Here is a 24,877-nt window from a genome sequence, read left to right on the forward strand (position 1 = left end):
GACTTCAGATCTAACAACATTACCTAGCCATCACTTTATAAACGGGGCACAGTGGAATGGATATAACTTCTAGATCATTGTGGATCACGTTAAAATTTATTGAGTTCTAATAGCTAGGTAACTACATACAGGGGAGAAAGAGGACACGGAGTGATCTGTGTAGAACTACCACTGGGCTATCTTGATTGAGTGAAACCACTCCAGTGATGTCAACTTGAGAGAGTCTGGGCTGGGGGAGAAAGTTGACTTTCTGATGCCACCTTTAAGAGCCCTGAATTCCATAGCATGTAAACACCTCCCACTGTGTTCAGTGAAATTTATTTGCTTATGCATAGGTTTTTCTATGCAGGCATCTGTACTCAGAAGTCTTAGATTATAAGCCCCTATGGATAGGGCTCATTGTAGGGTATTTTTACCAGCCCACTAGTGGTCAGTGGCTCAAGCCATGTTTTTGGCTGACCAGGGGCTTCTGGGGCAACTTCCTGGGCACTGACCTGTGGTCCCACTGGTGAAGCAAATGATGCTCAGATCTTCTGGTGCAGGAGGCTGGAGGGGAAAGCACAAGGGCTTAGTCTACCGTGAGCTTTGAAAGTTGAATATGGAAACACTCAAATTTGGGCAGAAGAAAACTTACCACAGGTTTTTTGAAGTTCTCTTTGCCTAAATTCTGCATGAGCAGGAAACCAAGAAAGAAAGACATTAGTTGAGTTGGGAAGACTTAGGACAAATACAGCGCTCCCTTTCCCTTTTGCTTGAGAACACCTCTGTGTGAATACAACCAAAATTCCAACCTGGATCAGGCCCAGAAGGCAACATTCAGGTACAATGGAAGCCTTGGGGTAGAGTATAAGTTTTCTCTAGAATATCAACTCAAGAGGGCAGATCCCAAATGTCCAAACTTCCCATCAGACTCCTATGGTTCAGTCTTCTAGGACCATTGCTAAATCGTTTTGAATAAAATGAACAGTTAACATTTCAAGGCTTCCTACACTTTATATTACTGTCCTGAGCACTTTATATTCTCTCATATAACTCTTTACAACTCCTCTGTGAGGTAAGAGCTATTTCATCCTCATTTTACAGAGGGGGAAAGGAAGATGTGGAGCAACTGGCCCAAGGTCACCTAACTAATGGATGTGGAGCTGGAACGTGAACCTAGGAAGCCTGGCTCCAGGACCATATCTTTAACTGCCACCTAACCTCTGCATTTATAAATCCTCTACTTGGAAGTCTGTGCACACTGGCCACAGACCTTCCTCACCCACTGGCATGGTTTCTGAGTTGTCTTGGGGAAATGATTCCCAAAGCTTCACAGCATGAGTGTAATTTACTCTTCTCCTTTCACCCCGGAGAACAACAGCTTGCTCCCTTGTGTAGAAGTCCTGCAAGTTGCCCACAGCATCAGACACGCCTTCCAGCTGTGAGCTGACTTTCAGAGCCATACCTCAGCATCAGACAGGGATAAGATCTCAACTCCACATTTCTCCCCTCTCTTCTTCAGGTCGTCCTCAAAGGGATCCATGAGGATGATCAATTTCAGGCCCGGGGTGAGGCCTTTTTCCACATTCCCAATCAGGACCAATGCCTTTTGGGGCGTATCACAGATCACCGTGGTGATATCAGCTGAAAGCAGAAATAGGGCCGGGGGTTACCCTCCTGCTTTGCTGTGTACCCGATTGTCTTGCAAAGAGGAAGAGATTCTTGAAAATTTCAAAGCTACTGGGTCCCCAAAGGAGATTATGTCTGTCAATCAGATTTATAATGTATAAAATCTGAAACATTCCACTTGATAATAAATAAGCTTAATTGAAACAGAAGCACTTAATTTCCTTGCATGTGCTCAACAGTTTATAGTTTCTAGAGGAGCCACAAAATTCCTTCTGCTTAAGAATACAGACAACGTGTATGAATCACGTAGATGTGGTCCTGCCAATGTATTTTACCTAGGGGAGAGGCAAGGAGGGATTAGAAGGGAAAGGAGGAGGCAAGTGGGATTTTAGCAGACAAGCATTTTATGATTTGTAATGTTAGCATTTGCTTTGATACTTGTTTACACAAATAGAAACCTTCTGATTATGTCTATAGTTCAAATGGATCTACTCACTTAATCTACTAGTTCTGGGACAGAAAGTAACATCTAGTATATGTCTTATTTGCCCATTGAACTTGAACTGGTTTCTCTAACAGTGGTAATTTGGTCCACAGACTCAGCATGGACATTGGTACATGCTGGTGAGCTATACTGACTTCGACTTATAAGAATAGGAAATTAAACTAGTAGTTTCATAGTGATACAATCAATTAAATAAGTTATTCACTAACTCTGTGGCCTTTCATCCAGGGTGGCCAGCAAAAATAGTCTTATTGCTAAACTATATTGTCATACTACACTACCTTGAAGCATTTCATTGAACCTTCTATCTGATTATATCCCTGCCTCATGGGCTTTTTGTAACTTCCCTCTAAATTATATCATAGGTACTACAGGACAAGAGAGACTTGAGCATTTTTCTGGTCACAGCATTCTAAGTCTGCTAACAAAAGCAGATAATGAGGAATTACTCAGCATCAAGAAAGAATCAAGTTAAAATGTAATAGCAACAGGAATAAAGATGCAGACGTAGAGAATGGACTTGAGGACATGGGGAGGGGGAAGGATAAGCTGGGACGTAGTGAGAGAGTAGCATTGACATATATACACTACCAAATGTAAAATAGATAGCTAGTGGGAAGCAGCCGCATAGCACAGGGAGATCAGCTCGGTGCTGTGTGACCACCTAGAGGGGTGGGATAGGGAGGGTGAGAGGGAGACACAAGAGGGAGGAGATATGGGGATATATGTATACATATAGCTGATTCACTTTGTTATAGAGCAGAAAATAACACCATTGTAAAGCAATTATACTCCAATAAAGATGTTAAAAAAAATGTAATAGCAAAGTTTTACCCTTGTTGACAATGTATATGATGGCATCTTCTCCCAAGGTGTCATACAGGGGGACAGCTACCATGGAGTACGTGTAACAAGCAAACTCAGAGATGACCCACTGTATGGAGAGAAGTTCAAATAAGGAATAGCTTATGCTTTGAAAAGGAGATGTACTAATTCAGTCATTTAGTCAACAAATGCTTATTTGGTGGCTCTGTGATAAAAAAAAATCACCATTTTTGTGATGCCCTAGGGACTGCCACTGCTGATGCTATAAAATATAATTAAATAAAGAAGATAAGATAGGTGCAGAGACAACTATAAAACAAAGGGAGAGTGTAATAAGTTCTATCCATAAGTGTTATGGAAAGCATTAGGGAGTCTTAAGGAGGAAGAGTCACACTCAGGGGTTGGGTAGGCTATCTGGGACTGCTTTGGGAAAAGTGATGGAAATTGGGCAGGGCTTTGAAAGACAGGTAGGATTTGGTTATGGAGATGGAGGCAGAGAAGGTATTCAAGGAAGAAGGAAGTGAATGAACAAATATAGGACCTCATGACATCACTAAGTACACATCAGAAAGCATAAAAAGTGACAGGAAATGAATTGGAAAGGTGGGCCAGAATCTGCTAATGGTGGGCCTTGAATGTCAGTCTAGGCATTATGAACTGAATTGTGTTTCCCCTAAAATTCATGTTGAAGCCCTAACCCCACTGCAATTGTTTTTGTAGATAGCGCCTTTAAGGAGGTAACTAAGGTTAAATGAGGTCATAAGGATGGGGCCCTGATCCAATATAACTGTTGTCCTTATAAGAAGAGAAAGAAACACAGGGGATGGCAGAGAAAAGGTCATGTGAGGACACAGCAAGAAGGCAGCCATCTGCAATCCAAGAAGAGAGGCCTCAGGAGAAACCAAACCTGCTGACACCTTGATCTTGAACTTCCAAGCTCCAGGACTGTGAGAAAATTAATTTCTGTTGTTTAAGTCACCAGTCTGTGGTATTTTGTTATGGCAGCCCTAATAGATTAAGATACTAGGTTTGGTGTTAAGTTCCTGAACTAGAGTCAAGGATAGCTCTTCTTACTGAGGCTGGGTGTAATGAAGATGAAGTATGTAGATGCACCTAAAAGTGCAGCCGGGGCCCTCTTGGATTTTTAGTTAAGCAACTGGATCAGGTGAGCACATGTCATCCAACTCTTCTGAAACATACAAAGGCTTTCTCTGAGGATATTGGGTCTAATGACTTAACTTGAACTTGAAGATAAGCTTAATTCCAATCATCTTAATGTCTAAAATCTGTTTTCAAACCACTGTGGAAAGATGGCTACAGCTGGTCTCAGTAGCAATGGATGCCTTGGTTGCTAGTTCACGTACAATGTGCAAGTTCCCATTCTAGTACAAATTCATCCCTTTCCACATCATCCTCAAGCTCTTACTTGCCAGTCCTTCATAGCTCCCTTATCTTCTTCATACAACAGACTGACTTAAAATGACACATAATGGGAGACATGTAAGAGAAGTCCAGTCACCTAGCAAATAGCACTAGACATTCAACCAGGATTAAAGAGGTCCTGCACTGTAACTTTTAAGTGCAACAATACTTAAAGAATCTGAGGTCTTAAAACAGCTTTGATAAGTCATCAGCAAGTGTCAGAGTGCTGGATTTGGGGTAGGGTTTAAAGTCTTTAGACTTAGCCCTGACTCATTTCCTTGAGTTAATTTCAACATGGTTACCTCTGGCCTATTCTGAGCAAAGATGCCAACAAAGTGTTCTTGTGATGGCTTATATCCTTTATGCAAGAGACAGGAGCCCAGGTACTCTGCTCGATCAGACACCTACAAGTGAGAGAGGTAAAGAGAGAGAAAAAAAAGCAGTCAAGACCCAAAAGAGATCATATTAGCTCAAGATACCACACAAGCAAAAGAATTTATCCAAAATCATGGGCCTGACTTACCTGTTTGTAGGACAGCCATCTGTAGGGCTGGTTTGGTTTTCTATATCCCAAGCAAGGCCCATTGTCTAAAAACATAACATTAAATGAAAATCAGCTCCAGTTGCAAATTCTTTGGACCAGAGAAGGTTAAGGGAGGTTAGGAAGAGACAAGACACAAAGGATAAATCCAGTAAAGACGCGAGCTTCTCTTATGTGCCAAGGAAATTCAAACGCAGTAAGTACTCAGTTCTCAAAGGCAGAGGGAGCCTTGCAAACTACATTTGAAACACTTGGGAAATGCTACAAAACAAGGGTGGTTCCATGTTGGACTGTGTGACCTCCATGGTAACAGGCATTTGGGGAAAGCCATGAGTATGGACTAGCCCACATGACGTGAACAAACAAAAGCCCACAAGTAAACACTAATAGACTATATCGGATAATCTTGGATTGAGCTTCCCTACAATGAGAGAAATATATGTTCATAACAATTTAGAAAAAAATCAGAACACAAGTCATCAATAATCTCATCACATAAACACCATTATTAAGGCTGATATTTTCTTTCATACTTCCTTTGATAGTTCTACAGGGTTATATTCATTCCACATGTATATTTTGGTATCCTGCTTCCTTCCCCCGTTTGATATAAATATTCCCCTGTTATTATTTCTTCTCTGTAGAGACTTCAATGGCCTTATTATGGCCAAGTAATGAAGGGTTCTACTGTATAGCTGAATTTATCTCATTATGGGCATTGAGATTGTTTCCAAGATTGACACCTCAATCTTGGTAATGGTAACGGTATGATGCATATTTTCCAATTGATCATTTCAAAGTTAGAAAATTTTCTTAGAATACAGTATTTTAAATGAAATAACTGGGTTGGGAAGGGTGGCAGCGGCTGAGAGTGAGGGTGGTTGGTCAGATGGCTCAGGTTTTTGATACCTGGCACCACAATGCTTGATGAAGCAGCTGTGACAATTTGCTTTTCTCCAACCAGCAATATATCAAGTCATAGACACTAAATAGTCTCTTTTTAATATGTCTTCTGGTTAAATAGGTTTTAAAAGTTATTGCTTTAGGGACTTCCCTGGAGGTGCAGTGGTAAAGAATCTGTTCTGCAATGCAGGGGACGTGGGTTCGATCCCTGGTCAGGGAACTAAGATCCCACATGCCATGGGGCAACTAAGCCCGTGTGCCACAACTAGAGAGCCCACGTGCCCTGGAGCCCGTGCACCGCAACTAGAGACGAGAAAACCCGCACAACTAGAGCGACACCCACATGCCGCAACGAAAAGAGCCCGTGGGCCACAACTAAGACCCGAAGCAGCCAAAAATAAATAAATAAATAAATAATTTTTTAGAAAGTTATTGCTTTAGTCTAGGTTTCTTCAACAGCTATTAAAGTGGGACCTTTTCCCTCATTTGTTAAGTTTTATCTGGTAATGTACTTTGCCCATTTGTATGAGCGTGTCTTCTGAGATACTGAGACTCATAAAGAACTGCAAGAACACACACACATACGAGTACATACAGGAGCACACATGTACACACACTTACATTGGCCATCAATATTTTTACAACTTACATTTATTGTCTTACATTTGACAATAGAAGAATTACACTTCTGAACATTGAAACTACTCAGCCTTATTTAAAATTACAATAAGTCTGGGAACATCCACTTACTAGAGTAAATAGTAATTGCAGCCACAGAAGCCACAAAAGTCATGGTATTTGTTAGGCTAAGGAACAACTCTAACTGGCCGAGAAGACCCCACATCTAAGCCAGAATGAGACTGAGTTATAAATAGAAAAGCAGAAGAGAAGGAAATTTTACATAGAGGATTTGGCCAAATTGCCGAGAGGAATTCAGGTCTAGCCCAAAGGAAGCATTCAAAGAGAAGGTTACTAGGAATTCAGAGGTAAATAAGTGAACTTCCAGACTAAGTGACAGAGGAAAAAGGAAAGAAAGCAGGAAAGAGATAGCCACTCTGATTAAAGAGATATTTTTTTTAAAAAAAATGAATGTGGAGACTGTCCACGGGAAACGTTAGTTCTTTTTCTTTCTGCTGAAGCAGCTGCATGAACGCTCAAGAAGTCAAGTCTCAGACTGAGACTTTCCCTGAAGCCACGCAAGTCCTGCTTTAGAGTTCACAGCCACTGCTCCAGCCTAGAGTGTGTGCCACTGGTGCTCTACCAATGGGATTGTTTGTACTGACATTAATCACCAGTGATAAGTACCATTTATGGTACCTAGCTTACTCTGTGCTAGGCATTTTAACTCATTGGGTCTTCCCAATAACTAGCGTTATCCCCATGGTACCAAGAATCATGAAGGGCTGGACAGCTTCAAGCTCACTCAGTAAGTGGCAGAGCTGGTGAAGGTGGGAAAAACTATACTGCATCTCCTTATCACTTCCCTCTTGATGAAAATACTAGCAGAGGCCCATGACCAAGGAACAAGTCAAATAATTGGCCCAAAGGGGCACCAACTGGGGTTTCATTAAACTCTGTGCCCTAATCAGCTTCAGTCTGATTAGCCAAAGTCCTGACCAGGCAACAGCCTAGCCTTTGATTAACTTAAGCAACTTAGATCTTCTTCTGTTCTAAGATGTGGCCATCTAAAAAGAATCCACCCATTAACAACTTCTCAGCAAAACTGGGTCCCAAAGCTGGGTGGAGTTGAAACTCTGGCATGCAGAATACCTGGAAAGCTTTGTTAAAAACTCATATTCTTAGGTCAAACTATCTGGAATTCTAATTCAGTAAAACACAGTGAAGGGCTTCTCTGGTGGTGCAGTGGTTGAGAATCTGCCTGCCAATGCAGGGGACATGGGTCCGATCCCTGGTCCAGGAAGATCCCACATGCCGCGGAGCAACTAAGCCTGTGTGCCACAACTACTGAGCCTGCGCTCTAGAGCCCATGAGCCGCAACTACTGAGCCCACGCACCACAACTACTGAAGCCCGCGTGCCTAGAGCCCATGCTCCACAATGAGAGAAGCCACCGCAATGAGAAGCCCGTGCACTGCAACGAACAGTAGCCCCTGCTCGCCCCAACTAGAGAAAGCCCGCGCTCAGCAACGAAGACCCAACACAGCCAAAAATAAATAAATAAAATTAAATTAAAAAAAAAACAACACAGTGGAGCCAGAGGATCTATATTTTAAACATTATCTGCAGGTGATTCTCAACATGGATCACCTACTGCGTAGGGGTTAAAGATAGAGGTTAGGGCTGATGTATTCAATCCCGGTTTGTAAACAAACGTGTCATTTTTCTATGGAAATAGCCAAGCTGGATTTTTCATGCCTACTTACATGAGAAGCCATTTTAACTTTATCTGTTTAGTTTTAATTGAGTATTGAAATAAAATTTCTAAATGAAGCAGTGTTATGTGCCACATATTACATGCTCAATGACTTGTTTCTAGTTACAATAACAACACATGCTCAGTGAAGAAAACTTCAAAAAATGGAAAATCCCAAAGGGAAGTCTATTGTATTAGCTATATACTATCTTAAGTTGTCAAATAAATAAAACTAATGGTTGCATTGGTTTGTGTTTGTTATTTGCCTGGAAGTCTAAATCAGTACTAATTTGGAGCCAGAAATAGTAAGTACAGGCCCCTTTGGAGACTTCAGATACAAGTTTTCCTTACAAAAAAACCTTTCATTGTCTGGAGGTGCAACAACTTTTATAAAACACTTAAGAGCTGACGTAAAATAGAATAATCTAGCCAGACAGACAGATTTAGATTTCAGTATCAGTGTCAACATTTTCTAGTTCTGTCTCCTTCGAAATGTTCCTGAATCTCGGAGTCTCCGTTTCCTCGCTTTTAAAAATGGGGGTGAGGGACTTCCCTGGTGGCGCAGTTGTTAAGAATCCACCTGCCAATGGAGGGGACATGGATTCCATCCCTGGTCGGGAAGATCCCACATGCCGCGGAGCAACTACGCCTGTGCGCCATAACTACTGAGCCCATGTGCCACAACTACTGAAGCCTGCATGCCTACAGCCTGTGCTCCACAACAAGAGAGGCCACTACAATGAGAAGCCCGTGCACCACAACATAGAGTATCCGTCACTCGTCGCAACTAGAGAAAGCCCGCGTGCAGCAGCAAAGACCCAACGTAGCCAAAAGAAACCAAAAAAACAAACAACGATGTCGCAACTAAGATGTGGCGCAGCCAAAACAAACAAACAAATAAATAAATATTAAAAAAATAAAAATAAATAAAAATGGGGGTGATAGCAACTAATCCCTATGATGTAGGGAAGATAAAGTAGATGATATCCGTGCAATACTATAGGCTGGTTAGCACTCGACTATTAAATACTGTCGTAGTCATAATTAAAAGGTAGAAGGGAAGGGATGAGAAGAAGTCAGAGGTAAACCTCCGCCTGGACTGAATATCACCCAAAAGAAAAAAGTTATAGGGAGAGTTATAAGCTAGTTGATTTTGAAAGGAAACTAGTGTACCTAGCATCATGTTCAATGATACAAGATAGAACTACTGAGCCTTGATATTTTCCAAATGAACCTACCAAAGGTCATGTGGTGATGTTTCTAAGAAAGTCCACAAGATAATTACCTTCTGTGATACTATGAGCAGCAGCATGGGCCAGTAGTATGGCACTGGGGGGCAAGGGCAAGGTAAGAAGTCAGGAGGCCTGAATACTAATTCTGGCTCAGGTTCTATAATGCAGGGAATTGCATTTATGAAAAGCATGTTCCTAAACAAATAAAATGTACTAGTGAATTAATCAAAATACTTTCCTACTGTTAGCTCTTTTTTTTTTTTTTTTTTTTTCTGTGTGAGGGCTTCCTCTACTTGTGGCAAGCGGGGGCTACTCTTCATCGCGGTGCGCGGGCCTCTCACTATCGCGGCCTCTCTTGTTGCAGAGCACAGGCTCCAGACGCGCAGGCTCAGTAATTGTGGCTCACGGGCCTAGTTGCTCCGCGGCATGTGGGATCCTCCCAGGCCAGGGCTCGAACCCGTGTCCCCTGCATTGGCAGGCAGACTCTCAACCACTGTGCCACCAGGGAAGCCCCTGTTAGCTCTTTAACAACAACTTGGCCAGGAAGTTCTCTTTGTGTTAAGTGAGAAACAGATTCAGAGAGGCAAAGTGGTTTATGTAAAGTCGCACAGCTGGAAATAGAAGAACTGGGTTTCAAACCCAAGTCTGTCCTACTAGACAGTTTACAGCACCCATCCTGATACTGCGCTCATGTCCCCTCCATGCTGTATTTGTGATTCATCTTGGACCACCACATTTAAACAGCTAGAGTTTTAGAAGTGAGACTGGGAAGGAGAGGTATGGAACAGGACCCCACCTTGGTCTTACAGGCAAGGTGAGACGGCCAGGCTTACCAGACACGGCAATTCCTCTTTGGAAAACTTCATACATCGTCTTGGCATCTGAGAAGTAGTAACGTATTAGGTCATTGCCCTGGCAAGGACCTCTCCGTGCTCCTCCCTAAGACACAAGACCAAGTTTAGGTTAAGACCGAGTCTTTCCCCACCCTTTCCAAACCCTTATGGATTGAATTGAAAAGAACATAAACACTGACTATTAAGGTCACAGCAATGACCCTTTTAGTACTCAATCAATCAATTTTTTAAATCTCAAAATTGTGGTGTCTTCATATCAGAGAAATCCAGAGATTGGCACAGTTATGTTTTTGGCAATCTCCCCCCACCTCCCTAGGCATACACGTACGTGCGTGCACACACACACACACACACACACAAAAGAGATAGTATTATAGTTATATCGTTTTTGAAAAATCATGTTAAGTTTAAACATCTATCAAATGCATACTATGTTCCAGTCACTGAGCAACTACTGTAGATGCAAAGTGAGTTAAGACAAAATTACTGCCCATGAGCACCCCATAAATGGGAGTTTTTGGAGCTGGGGTAGGGTGAGAGGGGAAAAACATGCAAATATAACACTGTGATGTACATGCTGTAATAATTGTTTTGCGAGATGAATGAAGTGAACAATTCTGTATCAAGTAGAAAGGCTACAGAGAAGAAATAATATTTCAATAGAGACTTTGAAGATAAGTAAGCATTTACCAAAATGATGTGGTTTCGTAGAGCAGAGGGAAAGGAGGGTAATTCAAAGTGAAGGACTAGCCTGAATAAAGGCACAGAGGAAGCAACAAGGATTGACTGTATAGCACAGGGTGTTATACAGTGTCTTATAATAACCTATAATGGAATATCATCTGCAAAAAAACCCAAAAAACAAAAACCACTATGCTGTACACCTGAAACTAACACAGTATTATAAATCAACTATACTTCAATTAAAATTAAAAAAAAGAAGGTACAGAGGCAAGAAATCACACTGAAGATTCTGGTGGGCAGCTCGAGAACAGGGTATTTGAGAAAGAGGGAGTAGCTAGGGATTTGTCTAGAAATGTCAGTGGAACTACAGGATCAGGCCCTGATCTAGATACTGCAGCTGCAGTAAGAGCTATAGGCATGGTTCAACCCTCATGAAAGTCAGTTTAGAGAAGCATAGACATCAATTAAATAAGCATTCAAAACTGTAAATTACTACCAAGATAAGGGCTATAAAAGTACAAGGTAATCCATGAGGCTATAACAAGAGATCTGACTTAATCTGGAGCATCAGGAGATTTCCATCAGATGTCACATTAAGTCAAGACATCAGAAATAAAGTTCTTTTGGGACTTCCCTGGTGATGCAGTGGTTAAGAATCTGCCTGCCAATGCAGGGCCCACGGGTTCGAGCCCTGATCCGGGAAGATCCCACATGCCACGTAGCAACTAAGCCCATGAGCCACAACTACTGAGCCTGTGTGCCACAACTACTGAAGCCCACGCGCCTAGAGCCCGTGCTCTGCAACAAGAGAAGCCCGCGCACCACAACGAAGAGCAGCCCCTGCTCGCTGCAACTAGAGAAAGCCTGTGCACAGCAACGAAGACCCAACGCAGCCAAAAAAAAACATTAAAAAAAATAAATTAAAAAAAAAAAAGAAATGAAGTTCTTTTTCTAGAAAAGAAAGATGGGGTCTTGCTGTCTACTTACATAGATGCACTGAGGAAGAAGGAAGAACGAAAGATGACTCAACTCAACTTTAGGCAATTGGGTAAGAAGAGATGCATTTAACTGAGATGGAGCAGGAGGGGAAGCGGGAAAGGGCGCATGCGTGCATGTGTGTGTGTGTGTGTGTGTGTGTGTGTGTGTAAGGGAGAAGACATGCAGTACAAAGATGTGTGGAGCCTGAGGTACCTGAGTGTCACTGAGATAGATTGGAACTCACCAGAGAGGTCAGAAGTAGAAAGTCAGATTTGGGTGTCGTAGCCTTTTAGGTACATATTCATGTCATAGAAGAGGAGGGATTTTCTCAAAAGCAGTGAGGATTGAAAGCAGGGATTGGCAGACTATAATCTGGGGCCAAACATAGCTTGTCACTGGTAAAATAAAATTATACTGTAGCACAGTCATACGCATTCATTTACATATTTTCTGTGCTTTCACGCTATAACGGCAGAGTTGAGTAGTTGCAACACAACCCACGTGGTCTGCAAAGCCTAAACTCTTCACTGTCTGGCCTTCACAGAACATGTTTGCCAACCCCTGCTTTAGAGGAATCAAGAGATGGTGAGACCGACACTGTAGGATGAGGAGAGGAAAGAACCTAAGTGACAAAGAAAGAAATCTTTCCTTCTTAGGAAGAAATCTCATTGAAGGATACGATGAAAGGCAAACGTAGAAGTTTTAGGAACGAAGGAGTGTCAAGTCAATTGAAAGGAAGAGGCTGAAGAATCACTGAATTAAGAAGTTAGATTATGAGTGATGCAGAGAAGTCTGGGGAGATGGTAGTGATAAAGGTCAGATCTCAGTGGGTTGAAGTTCAGAAGAGGGAATCAATAAACGGACTGCTCTGAAAGACTCCGGGGAAAAGGGAGACTTGAAAAGAGATGGTGGCCTGAAGCAGCACCATCAGCAGGGCAGGAAGATGCTGCTGCAAATCTTCCAAATAAAAGGGAGGGGGGCGGAGAGTGGAGGCAACTGGAGTAAGATTCCCGAGCAGAAGAACAGAGTTTGTAAAAAGATCAGAAGGGGTTAGCTTTACAAAGGAACAGGAATGCTTTTTTCTCTGAAAAGGGTTGAAGATGAAAAATCATGAGAGAAAATTCTTGGAGCTTTCCCTTAGCTCAGAGATATAGGAGGCGGTGTGATTTGCTGAAAAGTCAGGGAATTGAGGGCAAAAGCCCAGTTCAATGTCTGTCGTTTGAAGAGGGAACATTAACTCAAAGCTGGTATTTAACTCAATAACTTCTTTACTATTCTCAGACACTGGGTGTCTTGATGAACATGTTCTCCTGTCCCCAAAGTACGGACTCCATCATCTAGATCGTGGGTCAGCAAACTTTTTCTGTAAAGGGCTTTGTAAATGCTTTAGGCTTCGCGGAACACATATGATCTATCACTCTTTTCAATTTTTTTTTACATATCCCTTGAAAAGTATAAAAAACATTCTTAGCTTGCTACTCACACAGAAAAAGGTAGATTTTGCCTTCAGGCTGTAGTTTGCCAACCCCGGATCTAGATTACTGGCATCATAAAACCAGTAAAAGCTGTGATTTCATTTTTATTACAAAGGAAAATATGCCATGACTAGAAATTTTGACATAAAGATTTTGGGGTTTTTTGCTAACCAAGAAGACTTATTTTCCCATACTACCCCCCCACCCCCAGTATCCTTCACCAGTGATTCTCAGGTCTTGAATTAGTTTGTGCTTGATCAAGTTTGACAAACTGAAAAGGTGCTGGGTAAGTTACCTCGAGTCCCACCGATTGCTTGTTCAGATCAACAAGAGGCAACACAGGATGAGGTCTGTTAATCAGCCACAGGAATATGGCAGCTCCAAAGGTCAGGATGCAGATCAATGCCGGAGTTGGAAGTGGGGAAAACAAGAAGTTAAAGATAAAAAGCATCTTTGTGAATAGCAGCAGGAAATTCAGGCCTAAAAAAAAGAAAGAAGGAAAGAAAAAGTTAGAGGAAATGGCCGTATATTTTTACTCAATAGCTCTATGTTTACAGGAAGAACACACACACACACACACACACACACACACACACACAGCTTCTAGCCCTCCAAATAGCCAGGGTTGGACCACTTTAGCAGCTGAATTTCTCCCACTGTTTACCTTAACATTGTCGAGAATAGTAGAATGCATTCTCTACCCTTGCTACTTGACTGTCCTCCCACAAGGCGGAAAGGATCAAAGGAAACAGGTTAATCATTTCCCAGACAATTTTGAGAAAGGACTACCCTTTAATTTTTTGACTGACAAAGCCTAGAAGAAGCCCTCTGGACCCAAAATAAGCTGGTAGTCAGAGGAGGGGGCTCCAGAGAGCTCCCCCTGCCCAAGCAGACCGAGGGTCACGAAGGACTCTTGCAACTGCATCTCCCTAGTATAACCAGACAGAAGAGGGAACGTCAGGAGAGGTGACACCACCCATCTTAGAAATTAAGCATTCTCCTGTGAAAGACATTTCCTGCTGGCCAGATATGGCTTGCTCATTGCTTTCTTTTCTGAGCCATCAGGAGGGTCTCAGAGATCAACAGCATCACAGCTTGCCAGGTCCAAAGTCCTCTCCTCCAGGGAGCCTGGAGGAACCATTTTTATTGGAGGCAACTTTAGCCAGGTCTGCAGGAAGGATGCAGGAGAATGGGCCTGACACATGGTAGCAGGTGAGCATTGAAGATTTAGGCCGGGAAGTGATCTCAGCGAACCAAAAGAAACAGTCTTCCCCCACAACTCAGCTTTTCTTGTAGTTTCCAGCTTCAAACTACTCTAACAGGAGGCATTAACATTTGAGTGGGTCCTAGGAACTTATTCTCGCTGAAGCCATCTCTCCCAGCTCTTGCCTCACAACTTTCAGACTTGACTAGGACAGTAACAGCATCAAACAAATGAGCACCAGCTCTATGCCAGGCACTGAGCTGTGTTGTTTGCATGGATTATCTAATTGAAATCGCATTTTACAGACAAAGAAAATAGAAACTCCCAGAAGTAGTGACTTGTCCAAGGTCACTCACCATTTGCCACTGCTGCTTCCCCATTAAAATCTACAAAATCACAATTCATTTTTTCCTTATAGAGTCTAGCCACACAGTTCAAGGAGACTGAATTCATCTGGCACCTTACAGGTCACAGCAAAAGCATTTCAGATTTTGTATTCTTTAAAGTTTACTGCAACGTCCTATATCTCAGAGATGAAACCAAACATTCCTACTCAAAAGCAAGAGAGCAAAGCAAGTCCGATAAAAAGTCATAGTCACCCTTAGAGCTTTGGGACAGCTGCCATTAGCTGGCATCTGGAACTTTCGCCATTAAGGGAAACAGTTCATTCCACTCTAAAAAAGGCTATAAAGCCTAGAAATTTTGTGTGGGAACAGTAACAGTCACAAGAAACCCTGAGTCACTTTTCATCATTTTTCTACCCCTTGATTGGTTATTACCTGAGTTTGGAGTAGTCCCTTTCCATTTTATGCAGGAAAATTGGACTTCCAGAGACTGGGATGACTGTCTCAACTCTTTGGTTTCTTCCACATTGTGTTTAGGTAACGAAAAGGAAGATTAAAAAAAAAGCCAGACCCCAAAGGTGCTAGTTTACCTAACAACAGGTGCTATTATGACCACCTGCCAGGATTCTGAGAGCTGGGATTTTTGTAATCCAGCCTTGGCCAATCTTGTGTGGTAAGGCAGTCCAGGAGGCAAAGCATGTTAAAGAGCCAGCCATGTGGGACACCATTCCAAGGCCGGCCACCCACCCAAGGCTGAGAAGGGGGGCTGCCCCAGGGGAAGCTGCAAAATTCACAGGACAGGTAGCAATGCCAAAGGGAAGGGAAACCTGCTTTGTGCTCAGCCATCTCTGCCTATTGCCAACCCCTTTCCTCAGCCTGGGGTACTGCCACCAGTCTGGTGGTACCTTAGAATCTGGGATTCTGCCCTTTACCTTCATCCCTCCTCTAGTAAAAGATTCTTACCTGCACCTCCCTTCTTGGATACAAGAATAGATTGTTGCACTGAGGACTTTTGCCCTCTTCTTACACATGGCAGCTTTACATTTCAGTGGGAGACTTAATGGGAGACTTTGCAAACAACGTCTTCAAAAGAGGGTCTAAAGGTGAAATGTGGTAGTGTGGGATGGGGTAAGAAGGAGGGTGAATTGCCTGGCAGGTAACACAAAGGGACGAGAGAGAGAGAAAGAACCCATGACCAGTCTAAAGGTGGCACCTGCTGTCCACCCTGGCTGATTCTTACCATGTAGTAATGTGAGCCCAGGGTCACCAGATGGTCAGATTCTTTACTCCCTAGAAAACCTGGGACACTGGATTTTTATGAAACTTCAATTTTAACTTCTGGTTCCATTAGTAAGGGTCTGGTATGGGATAAATGAAAACACATCTGGTTTAATCCGGACCACGGTCTGCCAATTCTTGAGCACTCCTTTTAGGTATACTCCTGTCCTACTGCCCACAAATGGGATGAGCCTGGCCACTTCACTACCTTGCCTACACTGGCAAGGGACTTTATTGGCAGAAAACACTGAAAGATGTATCTATTTGTCAACTGAAATAGCTTACTCACTTTGTTTGCTATTGCTGACCAGGTATCCAAATAGGATATACACAGAATTTCAGATGCTTCCTCCCTGCCTCCCCACATTGTAAAAAATTGAGGTAAAATTCATATAACATAGAATAAACCAGTTTTAAAATGTACAATTTAGCAGCATTTAATACATTCACAGTGTTGTGCAACCACCATCTCTAGTTATTTCCAAAACGTTTTCATCACCCCAAAAGCGGAAACCATTAAACTGTAACTCCCATTCTCTCCTCCCCCTCACCCCTGGCAGCCACTAATTCACTTTCTGTTTCCATGTATTTACCCACTCTGAATATTTCGTATAAATGGAATCATGTAATATGCGACTCTTTGTGTCTAACTTCTTTCACTCAGCATAATATTTTTAAGGTTTATCCATGTTTAAGGTTTAGCATGTATCAGTACTTCATTCCTTCTAATGGCTGAAGAATGTTCCATTGTATGGATAGACCACATGTTGCTGATCCAGTCATCAGTTGGTAGATATTTAGGTTATTTCCACATTTTGGCTGTGGTGAATAGTGCTATGAACATTTGTATACAAGTTTTGTTTGAATACCTATTTTCAATTCTTTGGGGTAAATAGTAGTGGAATTGCTGGGTCACATGGTAATTTTACATTTAATTTTTTGAAGAACCACCAAACTGTTTTCCACAGTAGCTCTATCATTTTACATTCCAACCAGCAATGTAGAGGATTCCAATTTCTTTACATCCTTACCAACATTTGCTATTTTCTTTTCTTTAAAAAAAAAAAATAATAGCCATTCTAATGGGTGTGAAATGACATCTCATTTTGATTTTGATTTGCATTTCCCTAATGACTAATGATGTTTAGCAAATTTCATGTGCTTTTTGGCCATCTGTATTTCTTCTGTGAAGAAATGTCTATTGCAGTCCTTTGCCTATTTTTAAATTGGGCTGTTTGTCTTTTTGTTGTTGACTTGTAAGCCTTCTTTATATATTCCGGATACTAGATCCTTATCAGATATATGATTTGCAAATATTTTCTCCCAATGTGTAGGTTGTCTTTTCACTATATTGATAGTCTCCTTTTTAATGCACAACACACACACACACATTTTGAACCTAGGATGCTAGCACTAGAGAAGATTTGCAACCATATCATGTAACTCTCTCACTGTTTAAATGGGAGAAACCAAGGGTCTGAGAGAAGGCAAGACCTTCAGGTTACACCACTACTGGACTGGTTGCCATTCCAAACTTTAGAAACCATGAACACTTCCAGATATGTTCAAGTAAACAAGGGGAGAAGCCACCATCTCTCTCGTCATGTGTCCTGTGTCACTCAAATTACAATCCTGGATCGGTCACTCCACAGAACCCCCTGCAAGCTTTTCCTCTTCCCTTAACGTCACTCCCAGTTGGGAAAGAATGGAGTAGGGACAAGTGCAATAGCAGTAAAGAAAAGAGGAAGGAGAGCTGTGTTACACTGTATCTGGGAGTTCTTGTTTGAGGTTATCTACAGATGGTTGAACAAGCCACAGGCTGGCCCCAAGTGGGAAGCTTCCTCCGCTTTCTGATGTGGTAATAGTGACACGCCTTAGTCCCATACCCCAGGATGCCCATCTGTCCTCAGCCCTTCCCCTTGACTCACTCTCCAGGGTCCTCACTTCCTCTGTGGTTTGAATGGCCGCAGCCAACATTACTCATCTGGCTCCTGACATGTTGAATTCCCAAGCTTGCTGAAGGACACCTCCTGCCTTCATACCTGCTTGCAAGCTCCCAGGACCAGCCTTGGTACCTAGGTTATGACCACCCTCCATATCAGCTTTGGGTTTTGCTCCTTTGAAGATTTGGGGCAGCATGTCTTCATTGTCTCATTTTCCTTGGATAAAGTCCTTAAATGACCCCCTTCTACTCTAATATTCATGTTTTTGGTCAACTATGTTTATTGCTATGAATCTTTCAGATTATCCCTATAGTCTATAAATAATTTGTCTTTTGATAGTCCCTTTCACTTAAAAGATTTTATTTTTCTGCTGTGTATTCTGCTCTTCAAGCGTAAGTCCACTCCCATCTTAGGGTCTCTGTATCTGCTCTTCTTTTTGCCTGAAACACTGTTCCCCAGATCTGAAATGGTTGTGTATTGCTTATAGGTCAGATCTCAACTCCAATGTCATTTCCTCAGGGGCTCTCTCTGATCACCCTATTTAATATTGCCCTTTCCACCTCAGTCACTATTATGGACCCTGCTTTCTCTTCTCCATGTCACTGTTTGCTATCTGAAATAGTCCTGGTCCCTTATGGTCCATTGCCCCTACTGAACTGATGCTTTAATTGGAACAAGGATTTTTGTTTTGTTCACTGCTGTGCTTCCAATGCCTGCACCATGCCTGGCACACAGTGAATTTTCAATGAGTGGTTGCTGAATAAATGACCAGTTTTCTAGGTCAGAATTATCTGTTCTAAATACTTTCAGTTGACCCACTTTTCCCTTAATAAAACTCTCCCACCCCCAAACTCTCCAATCTTAAATCATCAAAAGTCACTCTGGAGAATCTTGAGATAGGTACTCCTGATCAATATTTTGGCAGGGTATTAGGTTCGGGATGATGGATGGTGAAAGGATGTATTTCTAACATATATCAAAAACCAGTCAGGATCAGTCTACTCCTCCAGGCTTGGAAGAATCTGCAGGATGGATCTTATCAAATGAAGCCATCTACAGTGTTAAGTGGGTAAAAGGTCCAGCCTAAAAATACATGATTCTGTTGCCCCGGGTTTTTGGAATTCAAGGGACAATAAGACTAATTATCTTTGCTTTTAGTCTTGAAGAACTAATTATTTTCTATTCAATAATGAGATATAGATTGCAATTATAAGCTTTAAAAGAATCTGCCTTCTAGAAAGTGGCACACTCATTTGGACTTAATTGGTTTTCTGTTCTCTTGCATGTATGGGCTCATTCTGAGGTGATAGAAAGTTCATTAAAAGGGAGACCAGAGTCCCCAAGTTCTTACACGCAGTTAATTAACACATTCTTCCATACTGAATTACTTACTCTCTCTTAGAGACTATGTCACAAATCTTCTCAACTCATAATGACTCCAAAGGGGCCTATGTGTTATTAAGGAGGCTGTATATGAAAGTTCTGCTTTCTTGGTTGGGCTTTAAGTTCTAATCCAGACTCCATTGTTATTTCCCTAAATTTCTGCCACCCCCAATTTAGGAGCCCTCCATATCATTCCTTAACTGCATAGTTAATATATATAGACAAACCCCAAAGTAATGGCAACAGGTCAATAGGACATTACAAACCAATAGCCTCATGAGCATACCTGGGAGGATCTGATAACCTTTTCCTTTATATGCAATGAATGTGAACCAGTTAAGAGTTCTATTGCAAGATCCTTCACCCAGCTTTCTCAGAGCTCTGGAGCTAAGGAGTTTTCACCTTTCCTTACACCAGTTTACTCTTCTGTAGCACATGGAGTTTTCTTCTAATAAGAAATAAAATATAACATGATTTGAGACAACAATCCTCCTTCGCAAAACTTAGTCAGAGAAAAGGCTGATATGAGGACCTACTGTATAGCACAAAGAACTATACTCAGTATCTTGTAATAACCTATAATGGAAGAGAATGTAAAAAAGGAATATATATATATTTATATATATGTATAATTGAATCACTTTGTTGTACACCTGAAACTAACACAACATTGTAAATCAACTATATTTCAATACAAAATTTAAAAAATGGAAAAGCATTGGTTCCTAAGGAGGGTAAACCTCAGCTACCCATGTTGTCTTAAATGAGTCAGAAAGGGCCAACATTCAGTTATATCCAAGATAAAATTTATTGTCATATTTTGCAATTGAAAAAAAAAATTGCTGAGAAGGGAATCCTAAAATCTCTCTAAAGAAATAAGAGGCAATTAGAAACCATGAGATATTTCAGTAAGGTGGCCAGTTACCAAATCAGTAGCCAGAAAGTCGATAGCTTGCCTATATTTTGTGCAAATAACTAATTCAAAAATAATGGAAAAGGTGCCATTCCCAATAGTGTATATAGGAATAAATGTGTAAAACCTACATCTAAAAAGATCACATCCGAGGGACATAAAAAGACTTGAATAATGGAAAGACATACTTGAAATAGTCAAGGGGTCCAATCTCCCGAAATAAATTTATACATTTAATGCAACCCTAATAAAGACCAATAGGATTTTCTTGGGAAATTAAAAAGTTAAAGTTCACCCAGAAAAATAAAACTTACAAAAATAGTCAGAAAGTTTTTGAAAAGTAACAGGAATTGGGTGGGTAGCAGAGAGGTTACCCAAACACTACCAAATTTGCTTACTATGGAGCTATAGAAGTTTTCTATTGATCATAAATAGACAAATCTATGTAATGAGATAATCCTGAAATACTCCCAGTGGATGCTATTATCATATACTAAATTGCAGTCCAAATCAAGATAGATTTTTTTCACTTACAATCAATGTGTTGAGACAAGTGACTAGCCATTCAGAGAGAATACCGAAAGTTGATTACTGTCTTACCCCTAAAACAAAAATACATTGGAGATGGATCAAAGACTAAATATAAAACATTGAAAACCATGAGAGTATTTGAGGATAAAAAGTATGAGAGAATTGTTTTTTATAATCTTGGCATGGGGAAGACTCAAGACAGACACAAAACCTAGAAGCTATAAAAGGGAAATGTTGGCAACTTTGACTACACAAAACTTTAAAAGATATTTGCCCTGCAGAACAGATACCAGAGACAAAGTCAAAGATAAACTGGGAAAAATATCAAATATTCCAGATAGGCAAAGAGCTCATTTCCTCAGTAGAAATGCGTAGAAGTCAATGAAAAACAAAATACAACCCAGTAAAACCAAGGGCAGAGGGCATGACCAGAAAGTTCATGGCAAAACAAACAGGTTACTTAAAACCAGGGAGAGACATTCAGCTCCACTTATAGTTTTTTTTTTTTTTTTTTAATTTTATAGCTACTTTATTTATTTCTTTCTTTATTTTTGGCTGTGTTGGGTCTTCAGTTCGTGCGAGGGCTTTCTCTAGTTACGGCAAGTGGGGGCCACTCTTCATCGCGGTGCGGGGACCGCTCTTCATCGCGGTGCGCGGGCCTTTCACTATCGCGGCCCCTCCCGTTGCGGGGCACAGGCTCCAGACGCGCAGGCTCAGCAATTGTGGCCCACGGGCCCAGTTGCTCCACGGCATGTGGGATCCTCCCAGACCAGGGCTCGAACCCGTGTCCCCTGCATTGGCAGGCAGATTCTCAACCACTGCGCCACCAGGGAAGCCCCACTTATAGTTTTTTAAAATGCAAATGGTAAATGAAATGCCTTTTCCCCATCATTTAGATTCACGATGATGAAACAGTACAAAATGCACTATCAATCACGAAGACGTAAACTTGGGACAGCCTCCGTAGGGGTGTGCCCATTGCCCGCTACCACAATTTAAAATGTGTTCCCTTTGACCTAATGACCCTACTAGTAATTTATTCCATAGAAAGACATCAGTTCAATAAAAAGTGCTTCACTTTAAATGGCTGTTTGAGGCACCGGTTAGGAATATGGACCCTGAGTCACACTGCGCTTAATCCTTGTCTGTGGTCAGCTTTGTGACCTAGGGTAGATAACTTCTGTGTGTTCTCTCATCCATAAAATGGCAATACTAGTATCTCCCTCATAAGGCTGTCACCATGATTAAAGGAGTTCATGTACCTGTATGGTGCTTAGAACAATGCCTGAAGCATGGGCTCAGGTATGAGCTATTCTGTTCATCATCATTAATCTATAGGATTGCTGATAATGTCAGAAACCAGGAAAGCCTTCCTTGATAGGAGAGTAACCAGATAAATTATAGCACTTACACACAATGGAATTCTTGGCAGGTAGTAAGGAGAATAAAGCAGGTCTGTATATACTGATAAGGAAAGAACTATGTGAAATACTACCAAGTAGAAAGGAAAAAACCCACTTGGACAGTGTAGTGTATGCTTTTGTGTTTCTGAAAGAATAATCCTCATAGGAAAAGACAGACTGAAGAGGAGAAATTATGAATGGATTGTCCAGAAAGTTTTGAGTATTCAGTCATTCAGCCAAAGATATTTAAGGGCTTGACTGTATATCATCAGCATCATTCCAGGTGCTGGGGATATAGCAGTGAAACCCTGCTCTTGTGGGGTTGTATTTTATTGGGAGTTTGGCGACAAGCCTGAACAAGAACTAGATTATAGAATACTGTGGAATAAAAACTATATTAGGGAAAGAGGATTGAGTGTACAGCAGGGGGTGAATTTTAATTAGGGAGGTTACAGTAGGTATCATTGGGACGGTAACACTTGAGAGTATGTATCATTTAATCTGTAATATGCATGCTTTTTTAAAAAAAAGAAAAACATAAAATGAACAACTCTGAATTATCCCACTTCTGACTAAGGCAGCTGACTTAGAAAGTTCCACCACCTTGGTTGGTGGCATTTCATGTGACTACACCTGAGAATACAGCCTCAGCCTCGTTTCTAGAAGTGCAGCTCTCCCACCACTAAAGCTACATTCCATCAGTAGCCTTTTCCCTGCACTCACGTTACCTGCCAGTCTGGATGGCAGCTCTGAGGGTGGAAACGTTTTTCATTCATTCCCTTAGTGGATAAGAAACCAAAGGTGAAGGTTGAGTCATGGGGTCAAAGGGGACCTGAAAGTGCATCTTTCAACATTCTCAGCAGTTGCTGAGCACAGAGGCTGGTGTAACATCCCAACCTACGAGCCTACAGATAACTTCTCAGCCACTCACCAGCGCCTGGTTGCTCAGGCCACCGCCTGGCACTAGCCTTCTCCACCAAGCAGGGCTGGGTTCCCAGGCCTGGGTGGCTCTCCTCCCCTGGGGGCCTGGCACCCAGTGTGCTCTGAAGCACACAGCCCACGGGATGCCCCCAGGCAGATGGGAAAGGGCCTCCTTGTCACCTCCACGGGGTCATTCACGTGTGGCCAAGCAGGAAGACAGCATTATCAAAGGGGATCCCTGTTAAAACCCCAAGGGTGGCGAAGCAGTCATTTCCACACCCCGGAAAGATTCTGTGAGTGCTTAAATAACTAAAACAGGAAACAGAGGGACTTCCCTGGCGGTCTAGTGGTTAAGATTTCACCTTCCAATGCAGGGGGTGCAGGTTCAATTCCTGGTCAGGGAGCTAAGATCTCACATGCCTCAGCGCCAAAGAAACAAAACATAAAACAGAAGAAATACGGTAACAAATTCAAAAAAGTCTTTAAAAAGGGTCCACATCAAAAAATCTTAAAAAATAAAAGCCAAAAAAAAAACAGGGAAGAGATACCAATCTCCCACATTTGTTTTTCCTAGCCCAATTCCTAGGCCACACCCAACAGTTCCAGTTTGTCAGGTGGCTGGCAGAGAGGAGGTGAGGGCTAGGCTTGGGACAGTTCCCTGACCCACCAGCAAGCATAACCGTAAATAAATCCTCAGGGTTTCGATGCATATCCACTGGTGATATCTTTGCTACCGAATAGCACAGGAAAAGCTGTAGAAGTCGGATCAGCTCTTTCCTTGGGTTTGGGTCTTGGGGGTCCCTGGGGCTCAGCTGACAACTTGAGCTGCCTCTCCCAGGCAGAGGCTATCTTAATGCAGCCCTGTGCCCGACATACGGTGGGAACCCACTGAGTGCCATCGAGCCACCCTCCCCTTCCGCTCACCATTAGCACAAGTTCAGAGAAAGGCACCTAGGGAGGGGAGTCTACTGAAGGAAACAGGTTGCAAAACTCATTCCCGCAATGACACGATGTGCGCCTAGACACAGTGGGGGTCGGGGGGGTGGGGAGAGCCGCTGAGCCCTCCTCAGAAATGCCACAGCCGGACTTCCCGCTACAGCAAGGGCAACACTAAGCAACCCGACCCGAGTGAGGTCAAGGTTCACTCATCCTACAAGCATTCGAATATATGAGCACCTACTATGTGCCAGGCAGTGTGTCCAGCATGGGGAAACTACACTCAGAGTTCACAGTCCAGTAGGGGATGAAGCCAATTCCCCAGGCAGGAGACAAATGCTCTGTGGAATGTACCCCAGCTTTGCGAGCATCTGCTCCATACATTCTGGAGAAAGTATGTATGTGGCAAGAGATACATTTACCCTCTGCACTTTAACCTTACGTATAATTTCCTTTGAATAAGGCAAACCAAGATCTTAGACTCAGTGTATGCCCAGCACTGTGCTGTGTGCAAAGGGCCAAACACTTAGAAGGCACAGCTCCTGCCCTCTGGGGACTTATGGGTCCATCGAACACTAAAATCACTTACACAGGGCTTCCCTGGTGGCGCAGTGGTTAGGA

At 42.2% G+C, this 24,877-nt stretch overlaps 1 protein-coding gene across 3 annotated transcripts in view; it reads right to left on the reverse strand.

Moving 5' to 3' along the window:
• Nucleotides 1-24,877, reverse strand: part of ACSL5 (acyl-CoA synthetase long chain family member 5) — a 44,273-nt gene that overhangs the window by 11,926 nt on the left and 7,470 nt on the right. For 2 of the 3 annotated variants that reach the window (XM_007173091.3, XM_007173092.2), the window contains exons 2-9: nt 13,696-13,880; nt 10,243-10,348; nt 4,884-4,948; nt 4,663-4,764; nt 2,948-3,047; nt 1,445-1,623; nt 635-667; nt 495-546 (exon numbers count right to left, since the gene is read on the reverse strand). In XM_007173091.3, the coding sequence (XP_007173153.1) occupies nt 495-546; nt 635-667; nt 1,445-1,623; nt 2,948-3,047; nt 4,663-4,764; nt 4,884-4,948; nt 10,243-10,348; nt 13,696-13,851 (793 nt within the window). In that variant the 5' untranslated portion in view covers nt 13,852-13,880. Of the gene's footprint in view, nt 1-494; nt 547-634; nt 668-1,444; nt 1,624-2,947; nt 3,048-4,662; nt 4,765-4,883; nt 4,949-10,242; nt 10,349-13,695; nt 13,881-14,064; nt 14,103-24,877 lie in introns of those variants that run through there. The other variant, XM_007173093.2, reaches the window with a different exon arrangement.

The sequence above is a fragment of the Balaenoptera acutorostrata genome, chromosome 16 (assembly GCF_949987535.1).
Source record: "Balaenoptera acutorostrata chromosome 16, mBalAcu1.1, whole genome shotgun sequence".
Lineage (NCBI taxonomy): Eukaryota > Metazoa > Chordata > Mammalia > Artiodactyla > Balaenopteridae > Balaenoptera > Balaenoptera acutorostrata.